General features: G+C 31.6%; 1 protein-coding gene across 2 annotated transcripts in view; it reads right to left on the bottom strand.

The window, feature by feature from the left end:
• Positions 1 to 8,599: 8,599 nt before the first annotated feature.
• Positions 8,600 to 12,164, bottom strand: part of Ir68a (Ionotropic receptor 68a) — a 20,030-nt gene continuing 16,465 nt past the window's right edge. For both annotated transcript variants that reach the window (XM_018502957.1, XM_018502958.1), the window contains exons 7-9: positions 11,447 to 11,782; positions 10,255 to 10,642; positions 8,600 to 8,911 (exon numbers count right to left, since the gene is read on the bottom strand). In XM_018502957.1, coding sequence (XP_018358459.1) covers positions 8,627 to 8,911; positions 10,255 to 10,642; positions 11,447 to 11,782 — 1,009 coding nt within the window. In that variant the 3' untranslated portion in view covers positions 8,600 to 8,626. The remainder of the gene's footprint in view (positions 8,912 to 10,254; positions 10,643 to 11,446; positions 11,783 to 12,164) is intronic.

Raw genomic sequence — 12,164 nt, 5'->3', positions numbered from 1 at the left:
ACTACAGATGAATAAAAAAAATAATTGATACAGATAGTGTACCCGGAAGGCCTCCGAATAATGGCAAACTCCCGCGCGATCGCCCGTACCTGCGCTCGAAAATTTCCTACGCTCGTCTCAGAGTCCGGAACCAAAATGTAAAAGTTCCTGTGTAATGTCTGAGACTACGGACAAATAAAAAAAAAATAATTGATTCAGATCGTGTACCCGGAAGGCCTCCGAATAACGGCGAACGCCCGCGCGATCGCCCGTACCTGCGCTCGAAAATTTCCTACGTTCGTCTCAGAGTCCGGAACCAAAATCGCATTTGTATTTTTGTATTTGCAATCGCATTTGTATTTTTGATGACATTATGTTGAATAGCAATTTAAATGAGTTGTATAGGTAATTGTTTTAAATAAAAAACTGTAAACGGTGGATAATTTAATTTTTGTAGAGCACTTATTTAGGAATATGTGAGATAACGTATAATTAACTTATAGCGTTTTCGGCCCGGCTAGGTTTGCACCAACCTGGGTTGGATTAATGGCGTTTTGTGCCCTCTTATTGGTAGAGCGGGTGACGTCAACCAATAGGAAAGATTAATCCAACCCAGGTTGGTGCAAACCCGATCGGGTCGAAAACGCTATTAGTAGACAGTTGCTAATTGTTATTTGTTTCGTTTGACAGAGAAAAAATATTTCAAAGCTTCGTTACGGTCTTAGTAAGATCATCTTACCAAGTTTACTCCTGAAACCGAGCAGATGACATCGTAATTCGTATGATCAATTAAATTTTACGTTTTAAGGAGATTGTAAGGCTGATGCGGGCAGTGAGAGGGGAATGCTTTAATACAAAAGAAATATGGAGTGTAGCCAACATTTGAACACTAAAATTTGAAGAAATAAATAGCTAAAATTTAAAGAAATATGGATTATAATGCAATTAAAATGCAAAAAATATTAGTTTATTTGTTGTAAAAGTTTCAAAGATAAACATATATTTTTTAGAACAATAAATATTTTTAGCTCAAGAAATGATTTGGCAACGGTGTAAAACTGAAAAATCGAAGTTGGTAACAGTGCAAACTGCAATATCTGACTGCGCAATGTCTGACGGATAGATAAAGTTAACGTGACGCTATAAATATTTTGAAGCGTTCTTTGACAAATGATTTAGTACAATTTTTTTTCTGTGATTAGTAAATCAAATGCTTAGAAACATTTGTAGTGAGACTTTGACGGCACTACTCAACTGATAGAATATTCTTGATTCGCGATGATGAAACAAAGTTGCCACATTTTCTCCATCAAACAGTTTCAATGGCAGAAGTATCACATCTTTGGTTATATTTTTTACTATTGTTAATAAACTGAATGGTAAGAGTTGTTTTAATCTTCAAATATATTTTTAATATGCTATACTTCATATGTTAAACATAAATTTATTCGATTCTTAATTTTTCAAATATTAATATTTGTTGAAAACAAATACGTAGAATTGAGTCTCCTATAAGAGAAAAAGAGATAGTCTATTATAAAATCCAGAATTTTGTTATTAATTTACAGAAAAATGCGCTGGTTAAAAAATCTGAAAAAATTTACATAAAAGCATGCTTTGTAGATAAAGCTATGTTCCAAATTTCAAGCAATTCTTAACATATTGCATTCTCCTTACAACCTCCTTAAGGAATGGATCCGGGAAGAATTGATAGGTAAATATGAGTTTATTATCGATAAATTATATAGGCATATAGCCAACCGACTTACTGAGTATATTATATCATGTGTATAAAAGATTCTCTCTATGGAATTTTAAAATTATATACAAACTTACCTTTCTTAAAAAAAGATAAAAAAAGCGCTAAGCGTTGGTGAAACTGGCCTAAATGGTGCTTCTCGTAAAGAATCACCATTTGAGCCAGTTGCACCAACGCCAATTACTTAATCGGCCGTGAAACTGATGACTAATCACGTTTGCTGTTTAGTAGAACTAATGATATGTATCATTTGTATAAAAGATTTGATATCAACAACTGGCGCCAAGTTAAATTTTAACCGTTTGGGCCAGTTTCACCAACGCCAATTACTTAATCGGCCGAGAAACTGATGACTAATCACGTTTGCTGTTTAGTAGAACTAATGATATGCATCATTTATATAAAAGATTTGATATCAACAACTGGCGCCAAGTTAAATTTTACCATTTTAATTCTCCCAAAGAAAAAGTATAATAGTAACTTTAATTTTTTTCTTAATTTATTTAACTCTAATGATATGTCTAATTATTCGTATGAAAGATTTGATATCAACAAAATTGGCGCCAAGCTAAATTCATCAAAATTTTATCAAAATTTTAAGTATTATTCGTAAAAAAGATTTGATATCAACAATTGGCGCCAAGTTAAATTCCATGTAATTCGAATACCAAATTAAATAAATAATATCAACTTTAATGATATGTATCATTCCTATAAAAGATTTGATATTAAGAACTGGCGCCAAGTTAAATCCCACTTCTTTATACCATGCCAAATTAAATAAATAATAAATATTAATCTATGGTATGTATTATTTGTATGAACGATTTGATATCAACAACTGTGGCGCCAAGTTAAATTTTAGAAAATGAAAAGTAAAACTCAAGTGATACTATCTTTATTATTTACTTAATCCAAATGGTACCATCTTTAATTTTTATGCAATGAAACCTAAATATACGTATACTTATTGAAGAATCTTCCTATTCTAATCCAAATGGTTTAAGTTCCTCTTAAATAAAATTATTATATCACAATTCATTCAAAGACATTTCCTCTTCCAACTAAAGTAGTGGTTATTTAATTCTCCTTTAAAACATTATACAAAACATTATCACAAAATTGCGTTACCTTGCTCAATTTAAGTGTTACCACTGTGGAAATGTCCACTAAGGAGGGCTGACTCGAAGCTTTGTGGTCGGCCGCAGCGTTTCGTTCTGGCCCTACACTACTAGACTCATTAGTAAGGCGATGTAGTGTGGGACTTGCCTTAGACGCCTGGAATGAATCCAGAATGATTTTCTATTTAAAGGGAATTCGCGCGGCGCGGTGCTTACGCGAACCGAGTGAGTCCCGTGGACCTCCAGTGGCGAATCGCCACACCACAAAAAATTAAAGAATTAACCGTATAAAATGAAAAAATTTAATTTAAATAGAAAAATTTTTCATGTAAAAACACTTGGCGCTGCTAGATAGAGTAAGAAAAACTATAAGAACAATTTAAAATTGGAATAGTAATTAATAAAAATAAATAATGAAAGACAGTTGTATATAATTTAAAAGTAATAATAATTATTGTAATATAATTTAAAAGTAATAATAAAAGTAATAAAACAATATAAAACAATATAAAACAATGTGAAACAAAATAAAACAATGTGAAAGAATTGTTTTATTATGTTTCACATTGTTTTATATTGTTTTATATTGTTTTATTTTGTTTTATATTGTTTTATATTGTTTTATATTGTTTTATTTTGTTTCACATTGTTTTATTTTGTTTCACATTGTTTTATGTTGTTTTATATTGTTTTATTTTGTTTCACATTGTTTTATATTGTTTTATATTGTTTTATTTTGTTTCACATTGTTTTATATTGTTTTATATTGTTTTATTTTGTTTCACATTGTTTTATATTGTTTTATTTTATTTCACATTGTTTTATATTGTTTTATTACTTTTATTATTACTTTTAAATTATATTACAATTATATTATAATAATTATTATTACTTTTAAATTATATACAATTGTCTTTCATTATTTATTTTTATTAATTACCATTTCAATTTTAAATTGTTCTTATAGTTTTTCTTATTCTATCTAGCAGTGCCAAGTGTTTTTACATGAAAAATTTTTCTATTTAAATTAAATTTTTTCATTTTATACGGTTTAAAGTTTAAGTTTTAATTCTTTAATTTTTTGTGGTAACACTTAAATTGAGCAAGGTAACGCAATTTTGTGATAATGTTTTATATAATGTTTTGATGGCTTTAGCGGTAAGTGGTGGTCGAAATAAATAGATCATAGACATCATACAATAAACTTGGGCATCTGTCAACATAACATAGAAACATTAGTCGATTTGTGTCTGCATCATAAAGTTATTCTCGATTAAAAATGTCAGTTTACGAGCCAAGTTCTAGCCATTTGCGGGAGGTTTTAATTTTTCTAATTAAAAAGATTCAATTGGGCTCTCAAAATATAATCAAATAAAGAACGACTAAAAAGAGCAATTAAGAGCCTTAAACGCAGTACTTAGTGCGTGAATCAAAGTATAAATATATTTCTAATCAGTATTCCATACGCGCGCGCGTGATATACAATTCTGGTTTAATTTTTCTGCTTCAATATGAAGAAATCTGCGGCTGAGGCTCATCGAATGTTCTCAAATACTTATGGTGAGGCCGCTATTAGTGAAAGAACGTGTCGTGAGTGATTTCAACGTTTCAAGAACGGTGATTTTGATGTCGAAGACCGGCATAGCGGTGGAAGAGAGAAGGTTTTCGAAGATGCAGAATTGGAGGCATTACTTGATCAAGACTCGTGTCAAAATCAACAAGAATTGGCACGATCATTGGGAGTGACTCAACAAGCCATTTCAAACCGCCTCAAAGCCATGAGAATGATTCAGAAGCAAGGAAATTGGGTGCCATACGAGTTGAAGCCGAAAGATGTTGAACAGCTTTTGTTTGCTTGTGAACAGCTGCTTGAAAGGCAAAGACGGAAGGGATTTCTGCATCGCATTGTGACTGAGGACGAAAAATGGGTTCTCATTACGATAACCCCAAGCGCAGAAAATCATGGGGAGTTCCCGGCCATGCTTCCACGTCGACGGTCAAACCGAATATTCATGGCTCCAAAGTCATGCTCTGTATTTGGTGGGACCAGCTCGGCATAGTGTATTATGAGCTGTTAAACAGACTGAAACAATCACAGGCGATCGGTTGCAAACGCAATTGATGCGTTTGAGCCGAGCATTGAAAGACAAACGACCGCAATACAACGAGAGATACGATAAAGTGATTTTGCAGCATGACAATGCTCGACCTCATGTTGCGAAAGTGGTCAAGGCATACTTGAAAACGTTGAAATGGGAAGTCCTATCCCACCCGCCGTATTCTCCAGACGTTGCTCCCTCTGACTATCACTTGTTTCGATCAATGGCACACGGCCTGGCTGACCAGCACTTCCGGTCTTATGAAGAAGTAAAAAATTGGATCGATTCGTGGATCGCCTCAAAAGATGACCAGTTTTTTTCGACGCGGGATTGATACGCTGCCCGAAAGATGGGAGAAAGTAGTGGCCAGCGATTGACAATACTTTGAATCATAAATGTATAACCAGTTTTTTACAATAAAGCCTCGAATTTCGGAAAAAAAAACGGCGGAAGCAAAGTTGTACACCTAATATTATATAGAAATATTTGGGCCGCTTTCACCAACTCGATTAAGCCGAATCGGTGATTAACTGTCAATCATAAGTGGTCAATTCTACTAAATAGCAAACACAATTAATCAGTTCCACGGCCAATTAAGTAAATGGCGTTGGTGAAACCGGCCCAAATGATTCTTCACGAAAAGCACGCATGCTTAGCGTTTTTTTTTACCTTTTTTTAAAAAGGTAAGTTTGTATAAATAACATATAATATACTCAATAAGTCGGTTGCCTATATGCCTATATAATTTTTATAGTAACAATATTGTCTGTAAAATTTCAGCTCGATCGGAGGGGTGTCTTACTCGGAAGAACACATCCGAAATATGTAATAGTTATGATTGATCATAAAGATTACATTATGGATGATTTTATTTCAATTCGGTATCATTTTATACGTTTTAATTTTAATTAAATGAAGTAATGACAATTGTCCACAATTAGACTCCATGTACTAATTGTGGATAAGTTCACCAAATGCTTTATCCTTTTTTTGGATTTAATTTTAATTGAACATAATATTAACTTTTTTGTGAACTTTAATGCTATTTACTATCTCCTGTAAAAGCCATAAGATAATTCTTATGATATTACACTTTGAATTAATTTTTGTAGATATATATCCTATTTTATGTCTCACATTTTATTATTTAACGGCGTTAATAAAATATGCAGCGCTAATAAATAAAAAACAATTGACACTTGAAAAAGATAAACAAATGCTAAAAACTCTTGTGATATGCATTATTTAATAATTAATGCTATAATTATTTAAATATATAACGCTATATTATTTAAATATATAATGTCATATAACGTATGTATATGCCGTTCAACCAGCAAGTATTGAACGACAGAATGAGCACACAGATAATCTAGATTAGATTGCATTTATGTTTGCGGAATATTTATTAATATGTTATGAGGGATAAACGATTATATATGTAACTATACTTGCAACATTATGTCTTTATACTAGGTATAAATGCGTTTAATGGCTACTTTTTACTCACATGGCTTCTAACGGCACGTGTCGACTTGAGATGAAGTCTCTGACAATGTTAATAAAATATTTTATATATTGAAGTTATACGCACAATCCGCGCGCGCGCGGGAAAAAATATTTCTTATATAATTATATAAATAAGTATAAAATATAAAAAATATAAACATAAAATTATCTGTAGTTATATAAAAAATTGACATATATACAACATACAACTATATATATATAAGACAAGAATTTTGTAAATTACATTCCAATCATTTCCAGAAACTTTTTGTAATTTTTTTTTAAAAGAATATTATGCGGAATTGGCGCAATGCGGAATTCCCAGTGAGAAATGACAATGGAATTGACATCGAATCGATGTTGATTCGACATCGAAATCATCGAATTGACGTTGAATCGATGTCGATTGTCATTTCTCACTGGGTTGGCGCAATGAAATATTGTAACAGTGATAGAAATGATCTATCAATCCAGTTGATCAACTGATCACCCAATCAACTGTCAGTAGATTGATAGATTGTGGCGTATATTGTTATATTCCTCAAAGTCATACAACGTATAATTTACTAATTTTTCAAGTTTTTTAAGTTATAGTGCTTTACCCTGTAAATGTGAATTCTAAAATATTCTAAAATTTTTCATTCTATAAATTTCCGAAAAAAACTTATAAAATTTAAAGGAGTTTAAATTATTTTTTCAGAAATCTTTATAAATAATGTATGAAAAATCCTTAATTTTATGACTATTATTTTTTGTCATAATATTACAAATATTATAATAGTATATCTAGCACTATATACTATAAAGATAAAGTTTTATTTCTGCACAAACATTCGAACAATTATATCTTGGTGCTCGATAACAGGAAGAACATTATTTACAATGCCGACGAGATATAAAAGTATCTTTGCGTTGTCTTTTGATTTACTAGCATACTTCGACAAAGTCGGTAATTATTTAGAATACGGGGCCTCATCTCCGCAAGCAGTAAATTTTTGTTTTTAAAGCAGTGCTTTTGTATTTTTAAAGTAGTGAATTTGTATTTTTAGAGCAATGCTTTTATGTTGACAAGTATCTTAACTTCTAAAATCTCGAACTTTAACGCTTGATATCTCGGTTCACGAGACCGACGTTGCATTTTTTTTGCCAGATTCTTTTATCTTGAGTAAAAACGCATCGAATGAGCTTAATTTAATCAAAATCGGAGATAAGGCCCTGTATTCTAAATAATTACCAAAAAATGTGTTTGTTTAAATTTTAATACTTTTTACTCTAATTTTTAGTTTCTCTCTATCAGCATTAGAATCTTATACGAAATGAGAAGTGACACTGATGTTCGAGTTTCTGATTGGCAATTAGTATTCTGATTGGATATTCCTTTTAAAGTATGGCAATTTGCAAAAAAGCTATTCGACGAAAATTAGTTCAATATAAAAAATAAATAGAGACACGTAATGAAAATCAAATAAATATTCGCGGGAGAGACTTGTGCTCACTTGACCTTAAACATAAAACTAATATGCTATCAGCAGGGCTGAGCATGTATTTGAAATACTTTTATTTAAAACACTATTTTATTTCAGCGGATCACGTAAAAGTATTATGTATTTTGTATTTAAAATTGAAAGATTGAAAGCTTTTTGTATTTTGTAATTCAAATAATAAGGTTGTTATCAATGTTAGTATTTGAAATACAAAATACAAAATACTTTCAATCTTTTGTTATTATATATATATATAATACTGAAATATAAAATACAAAATACTTTTATATGCTCCCACAAAATACAAAATACAAAATATTTTTATGTACTCCGAACAAACACAAAATACAAAATATAATTGTCTTACTGTTTTTCAAATACATGTTCAGCCCTGGCTATCAGCCTAGAAAGCCTATGGAAACAGTCGCTGATCATGTGACCAACTATTCTGTGATTGATCAGCGCCTTCCAGTTGATCAGATATCAAATTTGATCAGATAAAATACAGGACATTTTTCTCAATGTTCCTACGTTTCCTAACGTTTAATTTTGTTTTTAATATTTATTTTGATATTATTTTGGTCTGATATAAAAATTAAAAGCATACATGCATTATAGTAATTCATATTTTTTTATTGACTTGCTGCACTGTAGAATGAACATAAGAATGTTGCTTCAAATTTTTGCTTTATCGTTGTTTCTGTAAAATATATCGAGGTGATACTTGTCATATCTCGGATCTCTTAAGACAACGTATCTCCAGTGTAGAATTTCCCCGAGTAAAGCTATAAAACTGAAAAGATAACCAATACCGAGAGCAGTAAGAGCGCCATATAATTTTCGTAGGTTTACTAATGCTGTTTCGGATTGAGATTTTTGCCGTGATTCATTGATCTTCGACCATTCCATTACGTCGCTCAGCCACTTGTGCACCAAACCAATTTCCGTCATTCGTCTCACCTAAAACATAATTTATATAGCAGAAGCTAAATAAATCTGATTTCCTAAAAGTTGTACCCGTATCAAGAAGATAAAAGAACGAAAAAAAGATTTTTTTCATTCTTTAAATAATTGCGAATCATTAATAGATATATAATTTATATATTTATTTATATACTGGTGTTCTCGATATTGTCAGTAGGAAATAGCAATAAAGAGTCCGGCGTAAAGCCAACTATATAGGCGATAAGGTGTAAATGAGGGAATGGATGAGTGAATGTAGTAGAATTATTGTAACCAAGTCCCCTTCTTGGCTAAGCTGAAGTGAATAACTTATATTAATAGATATATACAGGGTGTTAGTTAAGTATGTTCCCAAACTCAACAAAGCAATTCTTTGGTTTATTTCAAGTAAAATGTCCATATAAACATGTGTCCTAAACGGCTTAGTTTCCGAAATAAAAAAATTTAAACGTGTAGTAATAATCTGTTTATTTGAAAGAAATACAACTTGAACTAGTCAAAAACTAGTCAGAAACAGAAAAACAAAAACAGGCTTCAGTTCTTCTGACGAAATAAAACAATTAGATGAATTGTTGAAAATGTCCACCTTGCGCCATGATACATCCATCGAGCCTTCTTCTCAAAGATTGACGTACACGCTCAAAGATACCAGGTGTGTTACGATATTGCCTCGCATGAAGTAACTATTCGATTCCTCAAATCATTCTCATTCTCAATTGGGGTGGTATAAACCAATGATTTCAGATCCCCCCAAAGGAAATAATCCAAAGGATTTAAGTCTGGTGATCTAGGAGGCCAAGGTTGAGTTCCTGCTCGATCTATCCTGTATTTCGAAAACTAAGTCGTTTATGACACATGTTTATATGGACTTTTTTACTTGAAATAAACCAAAGAATCGCTCTGTTGAGTTTAGGAACATACTTAACTAACACCCTGTATATTAATTGTACTTTAATGAGTTAATCTATCGTTTAAATATATTATACAGTATTTTCCAAAATGTAAAGAACGTTTTATACATAAATATAATTTATTTAATATTTAACTTAAATTCAAGTAATAAAAAATTAATTTCATTTCGTCAGATTTGATGCTAGAAACCAGAAAGTTTATTGTATATATACGTTTTAATAAATAAAATTATTTAAAAAAAAATTTTTCCTTCTCGCGTTTCTCGGTACACTATGTCCGTAATAATTAAAGCCGCTAATCATCTCGACTATATAATTATCCAAAGTATAACAAGCTAACGTCATTTTGACATTAGACATCATTGACAAAAAATGACATCAGCTTGCTACTTTGAGGTCTTTCATAGGTAATACCGTCATACAAAGTACCAATAAATCCACATAGGGTTTAAGCGGAGAATTTTTTTCCAGCCCTAACGCGATCGGCACATAGACAACGCATTCCTCCATAATATGTAGATTGTACTTGACTGATGATTCAGTGCTCTTTTCAGCCGTATTCTGTCGACCATTTTGCTTCTCAAATATTCGTCTTCCACGAGCATGCTGTAATAAATATGAGTTTTCGTAGTAACAGAACGTCCCATTGGCTACTCGATCAATTGCATCCTCCTCGTTTTCTGTCAACTCAAACTTATTGCCAATCTCCTGACTGTGTGGATCTGAAGAGGCTAGGAAGAACTCTTTACTCTCCTCATTCCATCCTCCTACTGCTAGCGATGATGTAGTCAGCTGTGCTAATGTGTCGATAGTTACTCTGCAATAATAAATGAATAAAATGACGTTAATTGAGAGAAAGAACAGAAATATATTTCTATTCTTAAAAATATTTTTTGTAGAAATACATTTTTAAATATTCGTTATTAATTAAATCAACTGAAAAATTTTGTTATGTATATATTTTAGTTTGTGATTTTTTTTAAGCGTTAATATAATAATATTCAAATATATGCAAATGTCTTGCGATTTCGAAAACATTTCAAACCGGCTAAAAAAATTTGATGAAAGAACATATAATATGTTTAATTATTTATTTCATTTCACATAATATATAACTTTGACTGTGCACTGTAAAAAAAAAATCTAAAAAAATAATTTTAACTTGAAGACATATAGTGGACTTTCTGAGACATACAAAATAGAGTTGTTAAAATTAACAATTCTATTCAACTCAGTTTCTATGTCTTTCTATATTCAATCAATTACAATATCTTATACAAAAAAGGAAATTGATCGTCTTCATTCTCTCTCTCTCTCTCTCTCTCTCTCTCTCTCTCTCTCTCTCTCTCTCTCTCTGTTTCCCTCCCTCCCTCCTCTCTCTCTCATTTTTATTGACTACATTTCCCATACAGCGCACTTAGCCCAAAGGGTTAAAGAGAATCTTTCTGGAAACGTTCTTAGAACGTTGAGACGCTCACAGGATATCCTTCAGAACGTCCCTTAGAAATCTATGTTACATGGATTGATATTCATTTAGATGCGAATAATGCAATCTAAGTTCTATGTCTTTGATATCATCGTATACTTTTGATATATATTTGATATATATCGTATACTATACTTAGCAACAGGATGTGATAAGGTCGCTGTCATGCTGGCACGATAAGTGACGGCTGCTAAGATACTGTAGATCCACCACCAGCCGATAAAGATTCTCACAGTCCAGGCATTCGGCAAACGCGGTAAGGAGACTTGGAGCAACATACTGTATGTGTACAACATGCTGTTCTGGAACTCGGTGAACAAGTACAAACCCTTCATGCTATCGTACTCGTTCACTTTGTCGTGGTTCAGAGGCGCACGCGAGCCTGTGTATCTCTGGTAGAGTAACGCAAACACATGAAAAGCTCCACCGCCCATCAATAGGGTGCAAAAGACTGCTATCCACGTATTCAGCCTGAAAATGTAGAAAGATATAGTTTTAAATATTATGAAACTCCAGACAGCACAGAATATTTATAATAAATATTCATAAATATATATTTATTATTGTTCATTTTTTAAAATATTATATAAATATCTCGGTAAAAAATGTTATATAAATGAACATATTTTATATATAATTATATATAATTGTATATAAAATATGTCAATTTATATATGTATATAATTTTATATAAATATTTTTTCCTGGGATTTTATATATATATTTTATATAAGCTTTACTCAAAAACGTTATTAAAATATAGACTAAATGTTGTATATATCAGTGGTCGCAAGGATTTGCACATTTCGGGCCGATTCCGCGCGCGACCCTCACTATCGCACAGCCGAGCCTC

The sequence above is a fragment of the Trachymyrmex cornetzi genome, unplaced genomic scaffold (assembly GCF_001594075.2).
Source record: "Trachymyrmex cornetzi isolate Tcor2-1 unplaced genomic scaffold, Tcor1.1 scaffold152, whole genome shotgun sequence".
Lineage (NCBI taxonomy): Eukaryota > Metazoa > Arthropoda > Insecta > Hymenoptera > Formicidae > Trachymyrmex > Trachymyrmex cornetzi.
The sequence above is the reverse complement of the archived record's forward strand: the minus strand, read 5'-3'. Positions and strand labels throughout refer to the sequence as shown.